General features: G+C 42.1%; 3 protein-coding genes across 8 annotated transcripts in view; all 3 read right to left on the reverse strand.

The window, feature by feature from the left end:
* Positions 1-42: 42 nt before the first annotated feature.
* On the reverse strand, positions 43-11327 carry LOC310925339 (heterogeneous nuclear ribonucleoprotein L-like). The gene is made up of 14 exons (XM_083887278.1): positions 11211-11327; positions 9870-9985; positions 9544-9781; positions 9089-9176; positions 8673-8767; positions 8467-8539; positions 5269-5301; positions 4670-4741; positions 3701-3948; positions 2472-2593; positions 2146-2347; positions 879-936; positions 662-772; positions 43-555 (listed from the first exon to the last, which is right to left on the reverse strand). The coding sequence occupies exons 1-14, from the start codon at positions 11286-11288 to the stop codon at positions 497-499; spliced, it is 1593 nt and encodes a 530-aa protein (XP_083743404.1). The 5' UTR covers positions 11289-11327; the 3' UTR covers positions 43-496.
* Positions 11328-12394: 1067 nt separating this feature from the next.
* On the reverse strand, positions 12395-19102 carry srsf7a (serine and arginine rich splicing factor 7a). Of its 4 annotated transcripts, none has more exons than XR_014592799.1 (9): positions 18916-19102; positions 17571-17810; positions 17171-17344; positions 16987-17073; positions 16710-16751; positions 16426-16470; positions 15314-15412; positions 13870-14405; positions 12471-12576 (listed from the first exon to the last, which is right to left on the reverse strand). XR_014592799.1 is itself a non-coding variant. In XM_083887325.1 (8 exons), exons 2-8 carry the CDS (start codon positions 17798-17800, stop codon positions 12522-12524), a joined length of 732 nt encoding a protein of 243 aa, XP_083743451.1. In that variant the 5' UTR covers positions 17801-17810; positions 18916-19102; the 3' UTR covers positions 12395-12521. The 4 variants fall into 4 exon arrangements, 2 of the variants coding, with proteins under 2 accessions (XP_083743451.1, XP_083743450.1); XR_014592800.1 differs by lacking the exon at positions 12471-12576 and adding an exon at positions 13171-13195 and having other exon boundaries at positions 13686-14405; XM_083887325.1 differs by lacking the exon at positions 13870-14405 and having other exon boundaries at positions 12395-12576.
* A 5409-nt stretch (positions 19103-24511) lies between these two features.
* The window catches only part of slc8a2b (solute carrier family 8 member 2b), a gene marked incomplete at both ends in the record, with an annotated part of 38378 nt that continues 35409 nt past the window's right edge, over positions 24512-27480 (reverse strand). For all 3 annotated transcript variants that reach the window (XM_083887183.1, XM_083887185.1, XM_083887184.1), the window contains 3 exons: positions 24512-24888; positions 25090-25368; positions 26422-26521. In XM_083887183.1, the coding sequence (XP_083743309.1) occupies positions 24512-24888; positions 25090-25368; positions 26422-26521 (756 nt within the window). The remainder of the gene's footprint in view (positions 24889-25089; positions 25369-26421; positions 26522-27480) is intronic.

The raw sequence follows: 27480 nt of genomic DNA on the forward strand, positions 1-27480 counted from the left end.
TGACAAACTCAACTTTGTTGATATTTTTTTTATTTTCTTAGAACAAAACTGTCACAGAACTGAATCGGCAGCAATAATAATAATAATAATAAAAATAAAAAAAACGGAAAAAAAACTGAGCCATAAAAGTTTCAAAAGGCAGCTCTTTTACAAAACCACTGCACCACCTGAGCATAAAACCAAGACTTTTAAATACACACTCTCATGTCAGGTTTACTGTAACTGTACTGTAATAAAAAGGACAACTTAACATCAAAAACACACAGGCACTGATACTCAATAAGTCATATCTGGAGTATCTATATCAAAACTTTTAAATGTCTTTTAACACTTTTATACCAAGTATGAGAAGTTTTGCATTTCAGGGATTTATATAATTGTGAAAGATAATATTTAACATTGCTGTAACTTTATTTCTTTTTTTTTTTTCAGGTTTATAACAAGCAGTCATGTCTAAAGAACGTGAAGTTTTGTCTTCTTGGTTAAAAGGGTGCTTTCAGTTGGCGTGCTGAACAGTGGAGAAGCACAATTTGAGGGTGTAAGGGTACGGACCAGCTGGAAAGAGAGGGAGGAGAACCAATATTAAACAATGAAAGTTAAATAAACTAAACTAATATTTCAGGTGTTGTAACCAAATAAAATGACATCTTTTTGCACATACTTGCGTTTTTCATCTGGTAGTGGTTCATCATAGACAGAGCCTCCATGGCATCATTGATGGACTCCCACTCCAACAAACCTGAAGCACTGCGGTCACTGGGAGCAGCCCCACCTGGAGGTCAAACATTGCACATTTAACAAATGTTTCTTGCTTACTTTTCGTTTTATGCAGTAGCTTAAAAACAAATATTGAAATAAACGGAATCAAAGCTGCTTACTTTTTCCTGTGAACAATTTGACATTGATGGGGCTCTTGACACCAATCTCATCACAAATCTGTAAAGAGGACATTTATTATCGTTAGTGTTGTTGACAAGCATTTCTGTTTTATTTAAGTAGTGCAGTCTGTGATTTCTAACATTTTAAGTTGCATCTTTTCCCTTTATTCTCTTCTCCCTGATAAACCATTGTTTACTAGATTAGTTGCAAATTCTGATCCGATTTCCAAGATGCTGAAAATGTATTCAGGAAAGCCTCAGGGAAGTGACGGCAGGTCTCTGTGTGCCATGTCTTAGTAAGCTTCAGTATAGGGCTGCAACTAACGATTATTTTAATAATTGATTAATCGGTCGATAATTTTTTCGATTAATCGATGTATCGGTTTAAAAAAAGAAACATTTGTAATTGCCACATCTTTATTCAAAAACGGAACATTTCAAATTCACAGTGCAGACTAAAGTGTAAAAAACGTCTCTGAGCTATCAAAGGTAATATTAAATGATTTAAAAAAATCAAAACTTACTAGAATAACACAAAAAAACATACAATGTATGATATACATACATTTTAAGTATATTTAATATGTTGATTTTGACCCTGTCTGACAGCCTAAGCTGTAAGTGCTTATACACACATACCCCCCCCCCCCCACACACACACACACACACACTTTAACCAGCTTTCGTTAGTTTAATAAACTGTTCATGTTTGTAAAGCTGAATAATTAATAAATTAACCCACTAAACAGGAAACATGAGCGACTAATGCTACATGTCCTTACTTCCTTACTCCCTTCCTTGTCACGGAGGACTCCGACGTGTTTTCTTTTTAGGTGTTGGTTAATCACCGTGGTTCTCCCGTGCCACGCCATTTCGCTCTTGCAAAGATTGCAGCTAACACACTTTTTAGGTTCATGAATGGTAAAGTGTTCCCACATTTTAGAAGATTTCGAACGGTTTTCTCCGCCTCCGCCATGTTTCAAGTCTAAAATACAAGTTGTCGCTCACTCTAAAACGTTCCCGCACCGCTTATTCGCTCGACTATTCACGCGCACACAAGGCTCGCTGTGGGCGTGCATCAACCGGCATGAAACAGGCGGCATCTGTAAACAGTTCCGCGCCTGGGAGCGACGTATTAATCGCGCGACTCAACAAATCGATAATTAAATTCGTTGCCAACGCTTTTAGTAATCGATTTTTATCGATTTTATCGATTCGTTGCTGCAGCCCTACTTCAGTAAAATTAATGTTGCTTCTTCCTACTGACCTGAGCGAAAATCTCCGTTGTGACGTCTGGCTGCGCGTTGAAGAAGTGCAACACATTGCTCGGGTGCTGAATGCGGTTTTTGGCTGCCTGTTCTGGTGAGGTGAACCGGTTGTTCCTGGAGCCGTGAAAGTCTTTGAAACTGCTCGAGCCGTCTTCAAGCTCGTAACACTGACCAGGTACGATGGCCTGCTGTTTGGACACACTGCAGAGACGGAGAACCAAGTCAGGAGAGACGACCGGGAGAGAGGATTCTGTTCCTCTGACACACTCTGCTTCACAGCATATTGGATTGTACAACAGTTGTGTTGAGCATCGCATGTACTCACCACACATTCAGTTTCTGCCCAAACAGAAAGTTGTTGTTGAGATGAGTGATGGCACGATCCACTGCATAGCAGTCTCCCATCTGCACCATTGCTGCCCCAGGCTTACTCTTCATAAATTTTACCTGTAGGAAAAAAAAAAAAGAGCATCAGAAAACAGGACTGGTGACATTTCTGTAAGTTCCACTATGACCTGAAGGGAGACCGTCACGTTGAGCTATGCCTGACAAACAACTGCTCTTTCACCACCTGACTCCAAAAGACAAAAATACGCACGTAGTGGATTGTTGATTGAGAGTCAAACGATGTCACTGTCGATGTGAACGTGTAATTAAATAACTTCCCCAGAAGTGATTTAGACTAACTTAATTGCATGATGCATGTATGATCCCCAAACAACCCTAAAAATGTTGGAAATTCCCATCCCTAGGGGAATTTCAAACATTTTTAGAGTTGATTGTCGAGGTCCATGTGTCTATTCTTTGTCAATTTTTTTTACAGCAGCAGCAACAGCAGCAATAGGGGGGTGGAAACTATTCTACAGTGTACTACTTCGTTTTAGGCTCAAACGAAGTAGTACACCGCACTGCACACTAAACATTAGCGCAAGCTCGTTAGCACTGCACGCACACACGCTTGGACACGCAGAGCCACTGGAGAGAACAGCTGTTGTCACCATGTAGGCTAACGTTACAGGTGACTGGCCACACACTCGCCCTACAAACCAGCCTTTGAACACCACGGACAGCGGCCAAAGCTCCATAGTTACCTTAGCGACCCGCCCTCACCTATTCCATTCGCAAAAAAAACGGGCCGGTGACTCGTCCTTCGCAATAAGCGCACCATCGTGTGAGAACGCAGAGAGCCTGGACAGCAGGATCACCTTTTCGTGCACATCTTCTTCAACCTCGCTGGTCGTGAACTTTACGTGTTTGTGACACTTCCACCTTTTTTAATGAAATGTTTTGTCGAGGTGCGCATGTGTCGATCGAAAATCCCACCCCTACCCAACACCTGTGAGACTTTTATGCCGTTCACTTCTACAGTTGTAGTCGATGTTACCGATATCGTGTGCTCTGTAAACTGGTGGTTGAGACATACGGAACAGGGAATGACACACTAAAGCTGTTATACCAACTGCACAGAGGTCTGCAATTTCCTTGTCACCCTTTCTAAAAATGTGCTAACGTTTCTCGTTTGTATCACGTCATCATATCAAATCAGATACTAACCCGCTCTACATTTCCATAGAGACAGAAGATATTGAAGACACGGTCTCCGTTCATCTTGACAGGTTCCAGTCCGTACACCATGACCACTGGCGAGTCAGCGTGGGCGCCGTACTCTCCGGGAGGAGGGGGAGGTGGCCCGTAGCCTGGCCCGTAGTTTCTCCCTCCACGGCCTCTTATTGATGGACCCATACGCCGACCTTCATAGGGCGGGGATCCATAGCTCTCATCGTAGCCGTGGTAACCACCTCCTGAAGATTGAGAAAGTGACAGAGCAGAAAGATTGATGAAACAAAATGTCAATAGATCAAGCCCCAAGATTCAATTTTTTTCCTATAAATGTCACTGGTTGTGCAAAACCTATAAACATAGTATGTTCTGAGAGACTTAGCTGTGTGGAGGAAACATGTATAAAATGGTCATTTAAAAGGGATAATTAAGGTGTGTGGCTAAAGATGTCATAAGTACCAACTACAAAAGCAGCATGAGAAATTGAGTCTTATGGTCTGCAAGTGGGGACACAAGGAAAAACTGATTTTGGTCACTCAATCATCATCATCTGATCAAACCTGCACCTGGTGAAGTGTCCACCATCTTAAGATGCGTTTACTGCTTTATCTCATCTTTCAAATGCTGCTCACACTCCACAGTCCACGAAGAAAATTAGCACGTGTAGTTTACAGGGAGTTGCTGTTTGACTGCTGCCTTGTTTAACGTTTAAGTTTGGGCAAACATCCCTACGAATTCATGGACTTAAGCAGGCAAGTCATTTCTGTTTCAGTGAGATGATGTCTGCATGTCAGTTGGTGCACACAGTGCAGTCACTAATGACTTGGATACATCTCATACAACCATGCTTTGGAAAACCTGAACTATTTAACGTTAGGTTTCATTATCATTCAAAAGAAGTATTTTTTACTAATCAGGTCTGGACATTCACAAGATCCCCAGGAGCGTGAGAGAGAGCCTTACCATACTCTGGAGGGTGATCGCCCAGCAGAGCAGGCTGTCTCTGGCGCTTGTTGGGGTTGGCAGTCACATCCTCTGTGAGAGCAAGAAGAAAAAGGCACAGGAGGGAGAAAAAAAAAATAGACAGATGAATTTAACAAGAAGTGACTGCGACAAAGCTGTCTGCAGCCATCATAACAATGGGATACATTTGACACACACACTGTTGGCAATATCTGCCTCAAAATGCTAATCACAGTATTTGTTACTTAAGCAGAACTTCAAAAAGCATTCAAAAGCATTTTGCCTTTAAGACCTAACAGTGATAACTTTTGCTTACACTATACACGCAGGCTACAAATGATCAACCTCTATCTGTATTAACATTAGTTACGGGTAATGAGGGGCAAGATCAATCGGATCAGAAGGAAATGACCCAAAAGGCACAAAATCCTTTAATCCAAAAAAAACCAACCATCCACAACAAAAACCTTTAGCTTATAAAGTGGCACAAGAGGGAATGACAAAGATGGGGTGGATACTAATGATTTAGGAAGACGAGTATAGTCATGTAGCAAAAACATCATTTAAAAATGAATTTGTACGCGCGCGGACACACACACCTGGATTGCTCCCATTGCCGTCGGCTTCACCATCTGTACAGGAAAACAATCAGAATGTCAGGTTAATTAAAGTACATTATTTTGCGGGGCAAATGTGAAATGACCCCCAGTTAAATGTCAATAGAGTGCAATAAAACCCATTTCGTTGTGACGGGACTGCCTGTCCTCATGTGGAGCATATATCAGGATAAATGTGGACAATAATTAAATACAAAATGCCCACAACCAGGTTGCAAACGTTTGAAAGTTGATGCTTTGTGTGTTTGGCTTTGTAACTTTAGACACCAGCAGCCACTGTGGCTTCTTAAGTGTGACACTTTGTTCAAGGACACCCTTCATGAAACGATCTTCCCTTTGATTTAAACACAAAACACATTAGAATTTCAGGCTCTGACAGAACCACGACCACCCTCTTCCAGAGAGAAAGAATAAACCTGTATGAGGAGAAAAATTAAAATCATGTCTGATGTGGCAATGTAGGGTGCTGGGCTTTGGGGTTGTGTGGTGCTGTGCAGTTATGTTCCCTGATGAGGGGCTCGATTTACTTACTGCAAGCTTACACACAGGGGGAGGAAGACATTTGCAGCAGCAGTTCCACCACTCTCCACTCAACTCATTTCATCCCATACTCCTATCCAAATCCTCTTTTGGGGAAACAACTCTCCATCTTTTATCAAGTTGAAACGCCCACTGGTGGGTGGTTGGCTGTTTGGCTGGCATTTCCATCCTTTTTGTTCCATTTTGAAAAGGTCCGCTTACCGCCCACTGGTAGGCCTTGAGACTGTCAGAGGGCACATTTCAGTTGGGAAGCCGGCTCCTCTTAGTCGCAAATAGCCAAACCTGCATCACATGGAAGGTGTTACACAGGTTCTAGAGACTTAAAATACTTAGAAAGAAAGCTGCACTCAAAAAAACGATAGCTACACAGGGATGCAATGTAGTGAAGAAAACAGAGGGAGGAGAAGATGAGAAGAGAGCAAGAGAGCAAATCTGATTTCCATGTGGGAGGACACACAGAACGGGTAAAAGCAGACATGGGCCTGACTGGGTTCTGAGTGTGCTTGATGGTGTTGTCAGCAGTGTCTTGTCTTCATCAGTTGTCTTGTGTTGACTTGGTTCAGGACACGACTCATCTACTGGATCAGTTGGTGCAGCATCAGAGTGTCAGCATGTATTGCTCAAATTTGTTTTCATGTCGACGAGCATGATGAGCAATGTGGTCATAACAGAGCAGGAAGGGCCGAGGGATTTTTTTAAACACATGACCTCTGCCAAGTGGTTTGTATCAGTGTGCATCGCCTGCTGTACTGTCACTACTTCAGTTTGGGTGGATGCTGTGTCTTCGCTGGTGTCAGTCTCCATTTGGTGTCGACAGTGGTGGGAGTGGAGTTTGGAGGTGCAAGCTTTGGCCTGCTTCAGTGTGTCATTTGCTTGTGTCTCAAAAATGGGTAAAAAAGGACAACGTGGTGGAGAAGAGGGGGAGGAACCAAGTGTAGCTTAGTTCCCAAAAACTTCCCACCCTCTGGAAGTGTGCGTTGTCTTCGCGGCCCATGTGCTGGAATATTGATCTGAGGAATGAGTGGTATCAGTCCTACATCATCGTGTTGAGTGGATGGGGTGTCTTGTGACGAGTCCCTGTGTCTGAGGGAAGTTTGAACCTCTGTATGATAGTGGTTGTGTCCGTCTGTAGAGGTGGATACTGGAGGTGGTGGCTGGTTGCAGAGTGGTGATGTCAGCATGTATTCTGCACACGTCCTGTTTGTGCTTTTTTACTGAGTGGTTTATCAGGAGGACATGAGTTGCATAACTGTATTTTGCCAGTGGTTTACTGATGCTGTTCTTGCCTCTGTCCTCAATACTAATATCAAAAAAGACTGAGATAAGTCCAGCGGACAGCAGTGGTGTTACCACTTGGTCCTTTGTCAGAGCCACATTGTTTACATTTTGAGTCGATGCACAAGTGACTTCAGTGGATTCCAGAAACCCAGTAATTATAAAAGGTATGGTCATGGAAGGCAGGAATAATACAGAGAAAATGTTGCACATAACAAGGTTTGTGTTAATAGCAGTGATTACATGTGTCAAGTGGAATCTTGTGGCACTTAAAAGTGTTGCCACAATACATATTTCACAAGTAAAATACTCAAATATTTAAAATACTGTCATACAATAGCACTTGAACGCTCTGAAACGTCACAAGTAAAAATGCCGTAAATTCACCCTTCGGTTTCCTCATATTTGACTCCAACACCTACAACTTTTACTATAATTGTTAAAATTGGGGTAGATCCACAACAGGGCCACGATTGTGTAAATTATTAACACTATGATGGGCTTTTCATCACAACAAATTGTTTATACTGAAGAACAGAGATAACTTTGAGGGTTCAACAGGTTATTTCTTAGCACTGACCAGTCCTCAGTAAATCGCTGCATTCATAGAATTGGTCCAGTGTCTGCAATTATCTTCCTCTTGTAATTATATAGAGGACAGGAACAGGATGTTTATGACGGTTATAATTACAGTTCACGCAGTAGAGAATGTGGAAGCAGTCGTAAAATTCACCTGACATGACGCGACTTTGGGGTTCAGTTTCATCAGAACACTGGAAACGGTTCACTGAAGGAAACTGGGTCTACATTCCACATGTCTGCTAGAATGCTAGCCTTAAGCTATAGACAGGTACATAGTGTTTGTGCTGTGTTTTCCACTTGTCTGACATCAGGTCATTCGTGTGCAACATTTTCCATCCGTAAAGGTCTTCCTGCCATTCCCACCACACCAGAGTTATACTGTGCTTTGATTTGCATGTTTCATCTCACGATTAGTGATGCCCACTTATTTTTAAACAAGGCAGGATTTTTGCAGATGCATCATAATGATCCATACAACCAAAACTTATTCACATGTCCTGGATATTATCATTAACACTGAACAGAATGTGTTTGAGAAGTGTATTAGTCCCAAAGCAACACTTCAATCATAATGCCACACACTTTCTTCCTAAAATATGATTTGGCAGTAAAGTAGACAACTTGATTCCATTTGTTTGGTAGCATTATCAGTGAAGCGTGAGCCCGTCCTATGGAACTCCCCACAGTGGCAGTAAGGGTGAATCAACAGCATGAGGCTTCTCAACTCTAACAAACTGTGCGTGTACGGCACTTGGAGTGTGTTCAGGTGATTTGAGGTTTTACCTTGACCTCCCAGGTTGGGATTTGTGTAGTCCCAGGTGTCCTGGTCGTTCTTGAAAACATTCAGACGAGTAGGCTGAGGAAATCACATGAACACAAACATAAAAATGATGCAAAATTTATCACCGATCATTGAATTTAAACATATATTTTTAACAAAAAAAAAAGTCACATTGTCGATGTGAATGTTGGGTTTTCTCATTACATACCTTGGCATACTCGATCTTAAGTGTGCAGCAGCCGGAGTAGATGTCAGCACCATTCAGAGACGCTTTGGCCCTCTGAGCACTTTGTACCGAGTCAAATGTAAGTGGTTGGGTTAAGGAAAAAACATTATGATACAGACATTTTCATTTATCGTTTATTACGATAAAATAAAAACAAATGTTCCCTGTCCCCTTGCTCCTAGTCTGTATATATTTCGATAGAGACTGCTTTAAACATGGACTGATGGGTCAGGGTTGGCCATTTTAAAGGCCGTCAGACAGGTTTGTTTGTACCTGGGAACAGATATCACAAATTGGTACCATACCAGAAACCGGTGTCAACCAGTTTTAGTCTGTGTGGTGCCAATTCACTAGTAGTGCCACATGCCAGACAGCACCCATGGACAACGTTAAAGGATATTCAACCATTGCTTGGACTCCATTCTTCCGGAAGATGACAATTCTCTGGACAGGCCCACAGTTGTTGCAGATGGTGTAGAGAACATCCTGTGAATATTTACCAAGTAAAAAAAGAAATGCATAAAAACAGTACAGCAAGAGCCTGTATGTATCCAATCTTGATTGATTTATCATACACATTTATTTTAAGTCCACACCCATGAAAATAACAGCAGCTAAACAGAAAAAAGTCGGAATGGTTGGAAGGCACAATTGTCATTATATGTATTTTAAGATGCAGCAGCTTCATGTCCAACTCCAGGTGCATTACCCATAACACAGTAACATTTGCAGACTGTACTGAAATTGTACTGCAGCCTTGTAAGGCTGAAGTAACATCACTGCTCTGAAATAGAAATGCTATTTTACTGTACGTCTTGTAAAAACACATGGCAACACAAATCTTTGTATTTACCGTGGTGATGGGGTAGATGGGGTTCATGATGGTGAACAGAAGAACATTGTTAACACTCCTGGAGTCGTCTGCGTCCCCAGGCCTGGAGATCTTCTGGCTGGTTGAGTAGTTGATAAAGGCTGGGTGTCCTGCGATGTAAACTTGGTTGTCTGCAGCATAGGTCACAGCTGTGGATGATCCGTTCATGTCTTCGTACTCCGCCAGTGCCTGACGCTTCTTGGGCATCACCACCACATAGCTAGAAGCATCATTAAGTATCATTATGGTGAATTTTTTTCCCCCCACAACACTCTTTCCACTCAAATGAGCCCGCTCTGTTGTCCTACCTGATCGTCCCAAATTCTTGCAAAGCATCCACAAGGTCTGCCTCTGTAACACCATCGACCAGACCGCGCACATGCACCACCACAGACGGAAGGGTCTTATGGGGATCTTCATATCCCTGCAGATGTGCAAAAAAAAGACAGATGTTTAAGTAGCTAGAACCACTGAGCGTTATTTAAAAAACACGGGTTTGATTATGGATAAGTTATATGATGCTGGTCAAAATCACTGAGACAGATACAAATCCATCTGCACAACTCTCATTGGACACTGCTTCATTAGGTATAATTCAGGGTTTAAGTCTAAAATATCTTAACATGTTCAAAGCTTTCTCTTGCTGTTGAGCCAACAGGACACCGTAGTGGTTTATTCTCAGAGAATTGGCTTGTAGGAAGTCGCAACTGACTAAATGGACTTAATCGAATGTACCAGAAATTGCATCGCTTCCACTAACGAAGCAGATGAAGTTGCTGGGTTCTGGGCTCATTTACACTTACAACGGTCAAAAACCAGTTTAAACCCGTATTTAAATTACCATCTCCAACCCAGTGGTCTTATGGTACACGGAATAAAACAACAGTGCCTTGAACTAAATCGATGTTGGATTATTCGAGGGGACATATAGCCTTAATGTTTAGTGTGGAACTCTACATGCTAGGCGGTATTTTGAATGTTTATTATTATTATGCATGTTGTGTGAGTATAACATTTATGTTTTTCTTCATCCAGCATTGGCTGTGCCAAACGAGTAAAGCAGGAAACGTGCCACTTCATCCATTTTCCTCTCAGAATCAAAAGGGATTGTTTTAGCATTAGCGTTCAGGTAAGTCGGAATAGGAGAAGGACAGTTAACTGCCACTGCGTGTTACGACATTCCTATTGTGATTTGGCTTCATTCGCACAATATTTATTATATATAAGGTTGGTTTAATTAAACGTGGGGGCAAACTGATGCAGCGACGGCTGGTTTTAAGCTAACCGCCACCCATCATATTTAACAGCTAGCTCACTGCTAACGATACCGGTGCGAGAACAAAGCCGGGCACAGGCGAGGCCCGAGCGGCGAAGAAACCGCCATCATGCGACTCCATTCGGACCAAACATCACATTAATGTGCCCTTATTGACCACATAAACGTATATTTCTTTTATTAGGTGAAAAAGATAACGATAAAACGTGAGCAATTGCAGACACACTCGAAGCTAACAACCTAACGCGTATCCTTTTTTTTTTATCCCCTCGCATGTGTATGAACTAAACCAACGAGGACCGTAGGACCGAGCCGTGTGTTTGCTAGTTACAAACACACCTCCCGGGGGAGGCTCATTAACAGACCCACTCACCGTGGCCATTCCGTCGGTTTTCTGTCGTTTCGTGGCCCTGCCGTCCTCGCCGTAATACCGACCCGCTGCGGTAGCCATGTTGTCCCGGTTAAAAAGGCTGGTGATAATGAAGACGCAATGAAATGGACGGGAAAGTCGAGGCAAAGGGAGCTCGGGTTGCCACGCCCAGTGCAGCGCCACCTCGCGTTGTGATAGGTCCTGACAGCCGCCAATCAAAGTTAGGATTCGAATCTGAGCCAATAGCAGGACAGACGAGTCGAACCAGACTTGGACGTAATTCGATCACTTTCAAAGCCACGTTTATTCTTTGAACAAAGGCAAGTATACATATTTGTTTTGATTACTTTGAATGATCCTTTACTTTAGTCTCAGTGATTGTATTTCAAATATATTTCTACTGAAATCCTACAGGAGAACTTTATATAAAAACTATAAGGGGGGGGGGCAAGAAAAAGAAAAGACACTGCGGTATGTTGGAAGGTTTATTCAAAAATAAAACTGCCACTGCCTTACCATAGAAGCCAGAAACAGAACGAAACAGTTAAAGCAGCCCTTACAGAACTCAAACTTCAGCACTGTTTATTTTAAAATCAAAAGTCACAAGAAGAAATGAAATCTCTACACACGAAAAAAAAAAAAAATCATATATATATATTTCAGCAGGGAAGCTGATGAGGGTTTGTAAAAAGGACAGTGCAGCACAAAAACAAACGAACGGTAGGAATGTGACGTAATATTCAAAGGCATGCAGGCCAGTAAGTGTCAATTTATGTCACTGAGTGGAAAAACAGTTTTGGAACTCACAAATCATAATATTGAGTGGAAAAAAAAAATCCTACTCTTTCAAGGGAAAAAAATCTCAAGGATTACACATTTAAGCATCAGTGATAAAAGCAGTTTATCAATACAATGTTCTCACCTGCAACAGGATAGTCTTCACCTGCATATTACTAAAGCAGGTCGAAACCACTGCTAAAAGTCACCTGCAACATTCAGTATTACCTCCACACAGTTTCTGCGTTTTGCACTTATGAGAAGGATGACTCGTGTCAGCAGCAGGACAACATTTAAAACAATCCGAGTTCAACAGAAACTGATTTCCGTCTGCTGAACTGACTAAAGCTTTAACAATCTTAGGCTGCAGGAACGTGCAGTGCAGAGAAAATTAAACTTCATTGACAGACTAATCGGACGAGTACAAAAAAAACCAAACAGTTGTAGGTGGGGCTGTGAAAGCAGACATGATGCGAGGGGCAAGGGTCTGTCTGTAAGGGAGAGTGTTTGCAGTTTGTGTGCGTGTAATGGGCTTCATCACTTCTCTTCTGCTGGTGTAGCACTTCGTTTTGGAGTTGCTGAACGGGAACGACTGAAACAGAAACAGACAAGTGTTAGCTCGCCACAGGGGAGGCTGGAAGAATGATCAGGAGGAATAAAAAAAAAAATCATGATATACAACTCTTGTGTGAGACTTGATGGGCACTGATATACTGTTACAATACCTTTGACCTTTTAACAGGTCCTAGGCAGATCTGCCTTCAAAGCTTTGTACTTAATCTATTGCAACGGAAATTAACTGCCACAGGTGTGTGACAGTGACTCCCTGCTTGCTAGTGTAACACATACAATACTTATAATTTCTGCTCTAAAGAGAGATCTAAGATTAACACCATGGACAGTTTCAAATAAACCACAGATTTAAAAAGCCACATATTTCTACTGTACTGAGTGGAAAATATACTATACTGGGAAAACAGCCTGGGTGCTGCAACATGAAGGACACAAAGGACCATGTCTGACAAAGCCTCACCACAGATATCCGCCTGTTAAAATGCGTAACAAATCCTTCTCGCACTCAGTCATAAACAAACGCACACACATGCAGCCACACTTGTACTCTTGCATGCACATAATAGGTGCTACATGGCTAACATTAGCATCAACAGCTGCTCACTTAACAGTGCTGTGCCCAGCATCAAACTTCATTCCTTTACTGACCAGGAGAACACAACTCCTCAAAAACCTGTTCTTAACATTAAAAAAAATATATATATTTCAGATTCTTCAGTTATCAATTAATTGACTCTAATGATTCAATAACACTGAAAACAACTGCTTTTCAAGTCACTCGTTTGTGTGTATCGCCTATAAAATGAAGTAAAGGCAGTTTCATGCAGCCGTGCAGAGATGACTCCGCCCACGTCGAGCAGGTACTATTTTGTAGTGGAAAACCAACCTAAACCGTGCAAAGGCGAGCTGTGACCATAGGTGGAAATGGGGCTTTGGTTGGCAATCATAACTGTAGCATTTTGATTATGTCACAAAGACGGCTGAAGCTGTTGGCAGATGACAACCGTCCCCACCTCAGTTCCAACAAGAAACCAAATTTGGTTCAAATGTGAATAAAAGCATGTACATTGGCGTTGTTTTCTCCTGCTAGAGGCACATCGTGGCCAGTAAAGGAATGAAGTTTCATACTAGATTAGTAGGTTAACAGCTGTAAATCCTAATATTTGTCATTTAGCATTAGAAAAGGGCAGATTCAAAGGCTCAACTTTTTGATTTAACTTTAGCTCAATTATAACAACTTTTCCCAGAATACATGTCTGTGCATTTTCTTTCATCAACATGAGCTTGTCAGGGTTTTTTGATTTTTGGTTACCTTTGGAGACAGTGGCAGAAACAACAAGTACAGAGAAGCGAAGGATGAAAGGACGGATGACTACAACTTGGAGAGACACTGCGCTGGGAGGCTCTTGAAGACTGATCTCTCGTCAGCTCATTTCTCTTTCAGAAGCTAAGTCAGAGGCTGAAGAACTCTGGTAGGTAGGGGGTCTGGTAGATAGGTAATGCATTAAAAAGGTAGAGGTCGAACTCTGATCTGTGTGGGTCAGCCCTCTGGTAGATCTGAAGGCTGGCTGGCTGGCTGGGCGATTCTAGTAGAACAACGTTATGTGTGCGCGGTCTGATCTCGTCTGAGCGTGTGCGTCGGTTGAACAGGCGATCACCCATTCACTGCAGGGAGGGTTCGGTCGGTAGGTTGACCTCTGTCTCGCTGTCTAACACCAGATGCAGGCGAAGGCTGATCTCAGCTCAGCGCTTAGTCACCCTCCTGCAGGACGTACACACCGCCAGCTAGCAGACCCTGGGCCTGGGATCAGCTGCAGTGTCAGTGCAGTGCTCAGCTCCCACCACACGCTTTAAAGAAAATATGAAAAATAAACAAAACTGTGCTGCAAAGATGCTTTATGTTACACCAACGGTGTCGCTCTTTCTGACCTCAGTTAAGATTTTCCTGCATACTGTTCTGGTTCTAGCCAATTATAATATAGGGAATTGAAATACAACACTTCTACCTGACCATATCAATCTAATAATTCCCCCCCTGATCTGTCAGCCTAAATTCATTGTTTAGAATGAAACCTACACCTAAAATTGAGATCAATGGAAACAGGAGTATATTAATTCATCTCAATGGTTTTAGCTGCTTTGGGTCTGAACAGTTTACAGGTTGTGCAGTGACTTTCTCTCGTGTACTCTTTTTTTCAAAGTCAAGTTGCACCAATCAATGGTGACAGGTTTTTTTTTTTTTACAGTACTAATTAAAGGTGCAGAGATTTTGAATGTTGGAAAAGAGAGCACAAGAGAGATGTCCATTTTTCATCTACTTTTTTCTTCCCTATATCAGACAGGGGGTTCAAATCCCTGTTGTCTAACCCTCTCACTCCATTTTTGGCCAGTAGCAGAGACAGAAGATGAGGCAGGAGTTGGAGGTCTTCTCTGTGCAGACGACGCAGATGTCAGTGTCCGTCCCTTCTCATCGTCACGCAGCAGTTATTTGTTGGCAGCTTGGCGATCCCAGGTGGAAGGAGGGTCACTCCCTGCCTCTGGTAGAGCTCTAAAACATAACTGACCCTCTCTAGGAATGAAAGGTAGTTGTGGTCTGAACTGTAATTTCTAAGATCTATAATGCATCACATCTAGACCTTACTGGAGCATGTTCTACACCTCTAAATGACTCAGTAAAACCAAGCATGAAAAATTAAACCATTAGACAGGCTACACTCAGTTTCATAGAATGAGACATATCGAGACTGATCATTTACCTGTTCTTCTTGTGGTTGGCGGCCGGCGTTCGTGAGCGGGATCGAGAGAAAGAGCGTCTTCTGGGAGCAGAGCCAGACCGAGAGCGAGACCTGGAGCGGCTGCAAGAAAAGAAAAAAATCTTTAAATGTGACAACTGAAGGATAAAATGAAATACCTAGATAGCTAAGCCATCTGTGGGGGGAAAGCAAGCAAATACCACAACCCCACATCATGTTCTGACCAGTTCAGAGAAAAACAATGGCAACAGCAGTGGTGGTTGGATACAATGTTACATGACCTATTTGGGAACATTTTGAATTTCAGCCGAATGAAAAAGGACGTTCAACTTCACAACAACATGTAATAGTCCCTTCTGAAAACAGTGACTGAACACCAGGACATACTGTAAATACAGTCATAAGTTGGTTTGTTACTCTTTTAAACACCAAAAAGGCACACAAAAACAAAGGCATATACATGTATGATATAGTATATACATGATTATGCTGTATTATCCCTCTGTCTAACCGCATCATGTGGACGGAAGAGTTTGCAACGTCACTGCGTTACAAGTGCAAACTGTAACAAGCAGGGTCTCTGCAGGTTTCAACAAGTCAAATTTAAGACTTTCTAAGACCACAATGAACACAATTTAAGACCCATTTGGCAAAAAAGTACAAAAGACATGAAGGGAATTAAGAGCCACAAATCGTTGAACGTGCACTTACCCATCTTATGCAAGCAATTTGGATTAGCTGTGGGCTTTCGTTAAGTTTTCTCTGCTGCTATGCTAAGCTGTAACACACCGCGGTGTGCGCACAGCACCCTAGCTAGTGGTGCTCTGTAAATTCTCACCGGGCAGCACAGGTGGCCTACTTTAGTCCCGTGTTGTAGTTATGTTATCGCACACTCAAAAATAGAAACATTTCAAAGCGAGACTGAAGTTTATGCGTGTTTTAAATAAAAGTAACGTTCATAGATTTTAAAGACCTTTCAAAATTGTATTTAAGAACTTTTAGGCGATTTTAGGAGAATTTAAGACATTTTAAGGCCTTAAATTCAAATTATTTGATTTAAGACTTTTTAAGACCCCACGGATACCCTGAACTATGTATAATTAAACACAACCCACCTTCTCGCAGGAGTCCTGGACTTGGAGCGGGCTGGAGAGCCAGACCTAACGTTACAGAATATAAAATGTTTTTAATTACAGCCAAGGTGGAAACAATAGACACACCAGAGGGGGGAAAAGAAATTTTCACATGCTCAGAAGGTGAATTTAATTGATCCCAGAGGTGGGTAATAATTAACTGACTGAAAGCATTTGTCTAGGCAGAAGGAAAAAAAACATACCTTGACGACAACAAAAGCTGAGAAAAGAACAGTAAACAATAGATCAACAAGCTATGGTCTCACCTGCTCCTGCGTCGGGAGTAAGATGGAGATCTGCGACGGCTCCTGGGGGAGACACAGAAAATGACAAACACAAAGCTCAATTATTGTCATCGGCAAAATAAACACGGAAAATAAAATCCTTTCAGAAAACTTTCTACATTTTTGCTTTTAAATGTCTCTTCAGAATTGAGACCATGAGCCGTTTCCACATGGTAAACAACATAGCGAGCATTACAAAAGTATGAACATTTCCTGTTACAGTTACATAACCGACAAGACTGTTTTGATCCCAACGTACCTGCTGTGGCTACGGCTGCGGGAGTGAGAGTGATAACGACGCCCACGGGACCTAGATCTGGAGCGAGAGCGTGAATGAGAGCGAGACCTGGAATGCAAAGATAGAAAATCTATTAATGTCTGTCCATAACTTGTTTGATGGCAACAGAATGGTGACAACAGTTTGTATCAGAGCAACAAATCACCTGCTGCGACGGCCTCTCTTGCTGAAGCGGTAGCAGTCGTATGCGTAATGGCCCCGGTCTCCACACTGATAACATCGATCATTGGGGTCGAACTGGCGTCGGCTGGGGCGCCCGCGGCCTTTCCTGGAGAGGCCCGTTGACAACTCCACGCGAACACGGGAGCCACAAAGGACCCTTAAAAAATAAATAAAATAAATAAGATGGAGAGGCCCGTATTCATCTAAGCTGCTGGAGTACTTTTGTGTTGAAATATTGTCCAACATTTGTTATCATTTAATGCAATGAAGCCTAACACAGAGGTGTACAAGCCCCACCATTTTGTTTTGTGGCATACTTGCATCTGTATTTTTTGTTGTTGTTAACATAAAAACAATCTAGTACCGGAAATATGACAACTCACTTTCCATCCATGCCTTTCACTGCATCTTCTGCATCTCTGGGGTCCTCAAACTCCACAAAAGCAAAGCCGGGTGGGTTCCTCGCCACCCAGACAGTCCTCAGTGGACCATAATAACTGAATGCTCGCTCCAGCTCTCCCTTTGCAGCACCATTGCCTAGGTCACCCACATAGACTTTACAGTCAGTGGCTCGAGATGAACTACGTGAAGAGGAGTAGTGGGAGGAGGACATCTCTCCGTACCTGTTGAGACAAATAGAACATAGGTATCAAGCATGTACAACAATCAGTCAGTTCTAATACAGATACTTGCTCTGAACATGATTGATACACTTATAATATATATACAATATTCTAAAACCAAATCCAGTCCATATGAATTTTATAATATGCTTTTAGAAATGAATTCCAGAGAATGTCAGAGTTAGAGCTGCTGAATAAAATCAGCAACTCAAGAATTACCCTTTTAATCTGGTTTGAAATGAATGACTATTAGCTGGAAAGGGTGGTCATATGGATGGATAGATCAATCACAAAGTACAGCTCATTCAGGGTATTATTACCAGCAACATTAAAAAAGATAAAAGGCTAAACTTCATTTTCTTCAGTAGGAAATGTACAGAAAGTGAAGATCAAAGAAGATCTCAATCCCACCATAATACAGTTTATTTTCGATCTTATTTTTATTCTTATTCTAATAATTTATAGAGTAATTTAAACTTGTCTTCATTTAATATACATTTACTTTAATTGACCATTTCACTCATCCAGTTGGCTTCAAATATCATCATCAATTTGCTTTATACTACCAATTTAACTTTTTATCTTAATGTTTCCTTACAGTGTACAACTGAACCTGTTTTTGCGATTGTTCAATACACTCACCCGTAACATTACGACTCTTCCCGTTAAGGAATTAATCAGAATTTAGTTACACATTAACTTTGTTGGCAAACCCTATCGAAACTGCAGCCTCTGAGGGGCCGCGGGGACACATGGCTCGTCCCGCTTGTTTGCATTTCTGGTATTGGCGCTTTTCACGGTATCGTTTTCAGTTTCGTGTTTGAATCAAGCAAACCATCACACGCTATGTTTCACATTGAACGTGTTGTGCACAAGTTCGTATCGGTTACCAGTTCAAGACCAATGGGCATTTTCTATTGGACTGTCGTTTAAATAAATCGCATGCATGTACGTGGATATTCACATTAACAAATATGCAAGTCAAAATTATAATAATATAGACCTCATATGTGAGCAACAGGCGGTCAAATCCGTGGATTAGCCTCAGGCCTCGCTGCTCACCCGCTCATAAACAATGGCGCCCGCACGCGTTAGCTAATGTTACCTTTCTTCCGCTGTTCTCTTGATTTGTGACTCCGCTCCGAGCGCCAGTGAAGCTCCGGTCCCCTCAAACAGAAACCCGGGTCGCAAGGAACCTTTAACAGCGTCTCTTAGCAAACTGAACCGACATTAAACCACCAAAATAGCAAAATATCCAAACGTGCGTCCCGCGGGTGACCGGGGTTAGCCACCAGCAACGAAATGCTACTCCAGGACGTATGCGCGTGACTTCCACATCTGCGCACAAAGGAACTTCCGGCGAATCCTTTCGAAATAAAGGGCGCTCCACCAGTGATGTGCGCTCCACTATAATAAAACTCAAACTCTGACTTTGTAAACACTCTAACATATATTAAAATACCAGGTAAACCCGAAAAGTATTTTGTCGTGTTTTAACTTTGGATACTTTCTCTATTGCAACACAGCGTGTGGTTCCATAGACGGATAGATTTATAATTTTTGATAATAAACTAATGACTAATTATTACTAATAAATATCAATTAAAAAGTCACATCACTCAGTTCACTATAGAACAACACTTTTTGACATATAACTTGTAACCTGTGTCCTGACTAAGGCTAAACATCAGATGACAATTTCACAGGTCATTTTTATAGTAATATTATTAGAGATCAATTTCAAATATGTTTATGTATAAATAAAAATAGTGATATATAACGTAAATATCATACTGATATTGTAACTTATAATGTCTTTAGAGCATGTATGGGTTTGACTCTGACAAACTGTTTTGTTTTAATAATCTCTTTGTCAGTATAGCAAATAACACAAATACTGTATTGAATGTATGGAGTTTATATTAAAAGAGGATATATTAAGCTTTCTTATTACATTGCCATGCAAATGAACACAACCTAACGTAAACATGTTCATAGATTGTGTGAATTTCCAAATGAGGATTCTGAGGATGCCTCACTGAATGCAAATCAAGTTTAACGGAATAACTTTATTTTCCATAAGGCTTGGTGTAGTATAGGCTGTATAAATATTTAGAGGAAAAAAACCATTTAATCTGTAGTTTCCCCTACATTTTTATGTCAAAAACCGATGAAAAGTGCAGTGTTGACTCCGTGAGCCCTTTGTTTGGTGCGGAAATAACAACTCGGACAACTCACACGTGTTGAAAATAAATAAACTATATTCAAATAAGGTCAACGTCGCTTGCTTAAAGACCTTCACTTTTCTTTCAGTAACACATTACATCACATGCCATGTTCTCAGAAACAAGTTGTTACTTTTTTTCTATAAGATTCTTTTTTTTTCCACATTTCATTAAAAAAAAAAAAAAAAACTTTTATATCTTCAGTTAATAAGTTATTACAGCATTGAATAAATGTTTATGACTATTACATGATATTGTAGTAACTTCAATCATTATTTCCCTACAAAGTTTCAGGCAGAAAGCTTTTTTCTTATTTTTTTTTTTTCATCATCATCACAGGGAAAAAGTTCACTAAAGAGACACAGAAGAGCAAGACGTGGAGGGGGCCAGAGGGAGGAGAAGGGAGGGGGGGAAGGGGGCACCAACACAGACACAGAAATATTGTACAACAAACAGAAAGAACGACTACCCGACGTAGCCTTGACACAACAAAGTGGACTCTCTTTATTACACATTCTCCAGGTAACAAAAGGAATACGCAGCAGACACTGATTCCACAGTGTTGTCTGTGGTCTGTGTGTGTGTGTGTGTGTGTGTTTCTGTTCAGTGTAAACGTAGACTTGTGTCTGCGTATGTGTGCCACCTGCTCGTTCTGTTTCACAAAGCTCCTCCGGTGTTTGGGATTGTGGGGGAATCGACCTGATCAAAAGAGCCTATGGGTGTCCATCACAGTAGACCATGCTGCTAACACACGTACACAGAGACTCATCATGCATCTGCAGACAAATATGAAGGGGAGGGAGGGGAGGGGGGGGGGAGGTAGGCAAACACAGACACACACTGAGGAGGGAGGGAAGGACAGAGGGATGAGAGAGTCTGGTTTGGGGGGGGGGGGGCATCACATCAAGCTACAGAACAGCAAAGGCCAAAGCCTGACAAGTTAGTACAGAAGTTCATGGAAACACGGAACATTGTCGACAGAAGAGTTTCTGGGTGCTGAGCCACACGTGGGTCACATTTTGCAGGACTGAAGCTGGAACCAGGATCCGATTAACCCAGTCACTGATGCCACACCAGTTCAGCAGAGCTGTGTGTGTGTGTGTGTGTGTGTGTGAGAAAGTGTGTGTGTGTGCGCGTGTGTCGAGCAATCTTGTCGGTTCAGTGAGTCGACTTCTAACCCTCGCTCACGCTGACCCGCCCCTCGCCCGCCTCCGTCGCAATCGACAACACACGCACAGCTCAACCCAAGACTGACAATCACAGCTGTCAATGTTCCGCACTGTTTCTTCACGTAAACATGCTACTTACACTCAACCCTCCTCCTTCAGGGCTGGATGAAGAAATGTACACTGACGGAGGGTGACAACAAAACACTGCAGCAAAAATAACCGTGTTAAAGGGATGGTTCAAGATTTTTCTTTAAAAAAAAACCCAAACTATTCCTTTAACTGACCTCTTGTCAAAGCCACACATTAAATAAGATGTGTTTTTTTTTTGTTATTTTTTGCCTGTATTGCACGTTAAAGCCACACTCCTTGATTGAATCTCCAAAGCATCAAGGACCTGCGGCACAGCTTATCCTTGGATAAATAATCTTCTTGTGAATAAATAAATAAACATCTAAATAGTCTCATGAGAGGAAATATACATTAGTAACACAGACACAAACAGTCTTCGACTAGATGCGATGAGATTATGATGCGCTACGTTGTTTGAGCAGTTTCAAAGGGGAAATTTCTCTGTGGAAAATATATCAAAATCTAACCCATCAAATTTCAGTATGATGTCATCTACAACAGCGACTCAACACAGTGATACGACTCTAAACATCGTTTAGAAGTACAAAAAAGTACCCCGGCTTTATCGGTAAGGAAAAGATACAAAACTGGCTTTAGAAAGTCTAGAAAGAATAGTCAGTTACGGGTGTGTGACTCTAATCGTTCTGATTATTATCAAGCAGAATAACAGTAACAGTTTCCACTTGTATAGCACTTATCATTTGTGGGTGAAGAGAGATGTATTACCGTGGCTGACGTCAGGCAGTGGATATTAGATTATGAACGACATGATGAATCTCCCTCGTGTATAAAAGGTTCCTGCTAATATTTTTAACGCAGGATCGCACAGCTGGACTTTTTTTTTTCATGCTCGGACTTTTTCGGCCATAAATGTCGCGCTGTGTAAATGTCACAGTAAATCAGAGGGGATCCGTCTCGCTGTGCTTCAGTGGTTTTCTCTGTTGAGGCAACCAGCTAATTTACTGTGTGTTAGCACAGAACGGGGGCGATCCAAGGGATTTTGGGGGCCCAAGGCAAAAGGGACCTAAGGGGGGGGGGGCGGCACTAGACCACCAACTGCGGAAATACATAAGACCAAAGCACAAATTGAAAGCGATTGTGTGTTATATTTGTGTATTAAGAGTTGTCAGAAGCTGTTCTACTGGCAAAACTACATTTTATTCAACCAGCTTATTTCTTTTTCTGCTGCTACAAATTCATCAAATTACAACACAGTCTCACCCACTACTGTCTCTTTTTGAAATGACTGGAGAGCAACAACTGGTGTGCAGACATTTTTTTTTGCTACTTGTCGTTTTGTTTGGTCCTGCCCAGCAGCCAGTGTTGAAATCGGATGTGCATACATCTTCTTCTGTCTCTTTTTTGAAACGATGAAACTTATGGCAGCAACCTGTTGGCACGGGGTCTCCTTAGATGGCTTCTGATCAAGCAGTCGCTTGGACTTAGCTGTTCATAGATTTATTAAAGGACCAGTGGCGAGGATTGTGGGTATTGAGCGTGTGCAGTGTTGATAGACCCTCCTCAGAGTCTACAAACTGTAACTTTTAAGGAGGTTTTAGCATCATTGTGGAGTGGACTTACTAATCATCAGTCATTCTCGGGGGTTTCCCCTCTTAGCTCGACCTCGGCCTAAGTGCAAATATCATTAAATTACTATCGCGTGTCACTATTCTGCACAATGCATGGCTAAAAATGTTTGAGTTGAAGTCTCTCCTGTTTGCACTAACATGCCGAGCACAGCTGGAGGACAAGAGGGACAAGAGAGAGAAACATCCAGTGTCACATCGCGCAGTTTGTCGAAAACACAACACACGTACATTAAAACGAAATACAGCCTGGACAGTTTGAATACTACTTGAGAGGTTTCCTTAAGGCATTGTATGGGAGCTGTTTTGAAGCAGAATCCAGTGTCCCGATCAATATTTCTAATCATTGGTTATAAGGAGACGTAACATAAACTAACACTGTTGAGTCTTGTTTCGACCGTTCATGCACGTGTTCTGCAGATAGAGGGTTAGTCTGTCAGGAGGATACATGCCACACCAATGGATTAGTCTGTCACAAGCACGGTGACGCGGCGACGATTGACGGCTGGACCTCGGCCCAGGGTTTCACACACACACACATATACGCACACGTGTGTGCGAGCTAATCGTTTCTTAATGAGACATATGCAGGGATGTCATTCATTTCCCTTTATGTGCGGATTATTATGTGCCTACACATGCAAAAACGTCTGCTAAGAGACACATCTGAATGACATTTGACGCTTTAAAAATCTTTTTTTTTGTCTGTCTTCTTCCCCTTTATAATGTTTGTGTTCTGGTGTGTGCATTAAAAAAAACATTGAAAAAGAGAAGAAGGAACAGAAATCAAGTGGTTGATTTTTTCTATCTGATTCTGAGAGAGTGAAAGCAACTTCTCAATCTCAGGGTTTAGATTTATTTCCACCCTCCACCTGTTTTCTTTCCGCAGCTGTAGGCACAGCTATTCGTCCACTGAAAACACTACACACTATATGTAAACGTTTTTTTTTTTTTTTTTTTAAACTATTTACAGCAACTGTCTACGTCTGTACAACTAGACAAGCATCACCACTTTATAAGATCTCATGTAAGTTAGCAAACGCTAATATGTTATATTGTTATTGTAAACATTCGACTCCTTCTTCCACCTCCTCGGGGAGGAAACGCGGTGCTGTGGTGATAAAGACGAGAGGCGGGAGGTACACGATGGTGTTTGTCCTCGGTGCGTTCACAGGTTTCTGTTCCATTTTAACACTTTTAACAGACCCGTCCTTCTTCTACACCCACATCACCCTAGAGGCCGAGCCTCTCTTCCACTCTGCAACCTCACAGTCTCTCTATCACCCCTCTCTCAACCCTTCACAAACACGTCCTCTCGCCCTTTATCTTGCCATTAGTTGTGCATGGATCTTCCTAAATGTGTACATATAAAGTGTGTCTGTGTGTGTGTGTGTGTACATGTATCTGAAGTTTTTGAGTATCCCTGCGACAAAGAGCAGGACATCTCCAGGCTGTAATGAGCCCTATCAAACAGATGAACCCTACACATGTTTCATGTTGTTGGATGGACTTAGTGTAAACGTATATATGTGTCTTTTTTTCTCTTTTTTTTTTTGTGCAATATTCTTCCAGAACCTTTCGCCATCTCCCGTTTAAAAGCCGCTGATGTGGCAGTAGGCCTCCAGGCTGGAGAAAAGGATGTAGAGGAACCACAGGCCAAAAAACAGCATGGCGGTCAGGATACGGGACCCCCTCGGGCCGCCCAGCTCTCCGCCAATGGAGGGCCGGCGTCTGAACATCAGCACGCCCATGGCGATGAAAGCGAAGATGGTGAAGAGCGTGACGGAGAACGCCAGCGACCCCGGGTCGACCTTGAACTCCTTCCCCTTGATTTTCCAGTAGACGGCGGCCACAGTCCAGGCCACGCCGATCCCCAGGAAAACGTTGACAGCGTTGCTCCCGGTGACGTTTCCCACAGAGGCGTCAGCGTGCTGGTCCTGCATGGCGGCCACTTTGCTCGCAAAGGTGTCTGGGATGATAAAGACACATGGAAAGAGTGAATCATAGATCCAAGAGTAACACACAGTGCAGAATAGTGTCCTTAACACAGAAACAGACATTTGACTGGGATGCAGAGGTGCATCGCTAAAAAAACGACTAATTCTAATTCTATTTCTAAATATCTCACCTCAGTGACCTTTTCCACATTTCTTTGAGGACGTCTACTCACCTGGAATGGATGTTCCCAGTGCCACAAACACCACAGCGGTCACAGTGTCCCGGAGCCCCACGGTGCAGCCAAAGTGCGACGCCAGGTCCCCGATGATGGCAGTGAGGAAGCCGATGGAACTGATGGAGATGACGAAACAGGCCCAGCCGTTCCAGTACTCTGTGGGCGGGACGCAGGCGAACAGGACCTTCCAGAAGACGGTGAGGAAGTGCATGACGTAGTCGTAGCAGGAGGGAAGGCGCTCCTCGCGACCTTCCTCGTCGTCATCGTCGCCGTCACCTAGGGAGGGGGAGGGCGAAACAGGAAGAACACGGGCATCGATGTTTAACGCGTCATCTCCCAGGTGTTGACAAACCTATTATCTGTGGAGAAACGTGTTCTTGAGGTGACTGTAACTACTGTGAGGTTACAGTGTGACATGAAGACTCTGCTGTAGTGAACCATTACCTCCAGTAGAGGGCGGTGTTGATTAATTAAATCCCTCTCCCTCAAAAAAACTCATGTTTGATTTAAAAACCCACAATCAGTGGGAGGTGTTTGTTATTATTGTCCCAGTAAAGACTCTCCACTGACTTCAATCCATTTGCGTGGCCTAACAGTCATTAACAGGTGTAAATGATGAGTGGAGTGAATGCAGTTTCTGGTTAAAGTTATGGCTCTCTCCCTCCATTCATTCAGATAGGAGCATGGAGTGCAGATATGTGCAGATATTACCAAGATGGCTGCTGAGGAGCAGGACTTTCTTAGAAGGACTCTGTCCTGATGTATGATTCAACATAATGGGTTTATTAGCCATGAAAAAACACTATGCTATCATTAAAAGCAGATATCAGTATAATTTTTATCAACAATCGCTGCTGCTCCTCTGTTATATACATATACTGTAAATGTCTGTAGTCCTATAAACACGTCATCACTGACTATAACTCCGGTATAAACTTATAACTTGACACAGTTGTTGTATATCTGCTCCTGGTCTCTTTCTTCTGTCTCTACCTCATCTCCCTCTTGTCCTGTCTCTCCCCCCTTTCTGTGCCCCGTATTTCCTTTCACCCCAACCGGTCTAGGCAGATGGCCATACATCTCTGAGTCTGGTTCTGTCACAGATGATTTCTTCCTCTGTTAAAAGGGAGTTTTTTTCTCTCCACTGATGCCTGGTGCTTGCTCATCGTGTGAACTGTTGGGTTTCTCTGCTCTGCATGACGTTGTGCCTTGAGATAACGTATGCTATGATTTGACGCAATACAAATAAATTGAAATGAATTGCACAGTAAAGCATCTGCAAGTGTGTCCTCATTCACTCACTCACACACACACAGATGCTGAGCTCACCTGCACTGACGGTGACCGCCTCCACAAACTGCTCCCTCCACGAGTGTGTGCCGATCACCAGGGCCAAGTTGGTCTTCTTGATGAGCTTGTCAACGGTGCTCTGTCAATCAAAAGTAAAACACCGTATCATCTCCACTCTCCTCCATCATGCTTAGCTTAGCACAAAGGCGGGGAAACACACAGGAAAAACAAGCAGCCTGGCTCGGTAGAAAGGTAGTAAGTTAAGTCAAGTTATGTCTTCAAACTGGAAACATCACGTTTAATAAGGTGATTAAAGCAGACAAGCCTAACGCCAAAGCTACTGCAAAGACTACAATCTTGTGTTTTCATTTGAGTAGAAACAAAACCTCATGAACGATTTGGAGCTGTGTGTTTGTAGACAATTTCAAGTAAATAAAGAAAATAAAAAAAGTACACACACACACACACACACACACACACACACACACACACACACACACACACACACACACACACACACACACACACACACACACACACATACACACATTCTTGTACTTGCTGCATACTGAGGACTGGGTTGCTGGCAAAGTAGGGACCATCATTTCCACTTTATAAATCAACATAATTACAAATATCTACAAAGAACTACTGGTTGCAGTAGCATAAAATGTCTGCAGGTGGAGCCCCAGAGCAAAAAGGGGTGGAATTTTTTTTTCGATTTATACAAAAACATACATCAACAAAAATGTTTAGTCCTTATGTTGTCCAAAATTTGAAAACAAAATTTTACCCAAAATAAAAAAAAAAATTTGACCCAAAATTTGAAAAAAAAATTTGACCCAAAATTTGGGGAAAATGTTTTTACTAAAATTTGAAAAAAAAAAAATTTGACCCAAAATTAAAAAAAAAACTTTGACCCAAAATTAGAAAAAAAATATTTGACCCAAAATTTGAAAAAAAATATTTGACCCAAATTTTTTGGCCAAAAATTTGACAAAAACGTCCTGTCGTCCAAAATTAGATTTTTTTTTTTTTTTGACAAATTGAGTATAGCATGTTATAGCAACCTAAGGAAGTGATTTCAATGAAAACAAA

The sequence above is a fragment of the Microchirus variegatus genome (assembly GCF_963457635.1).
Source record: "Microchirus variegatus genome assembly, chromosome: 3".
Taxonomy (NCBI): Eukaryota; Metazoa; Chordata; class Actinopteri; order Pleuronectiformes; family Soleidae; genus Microchirus; species Microchirus variegatus.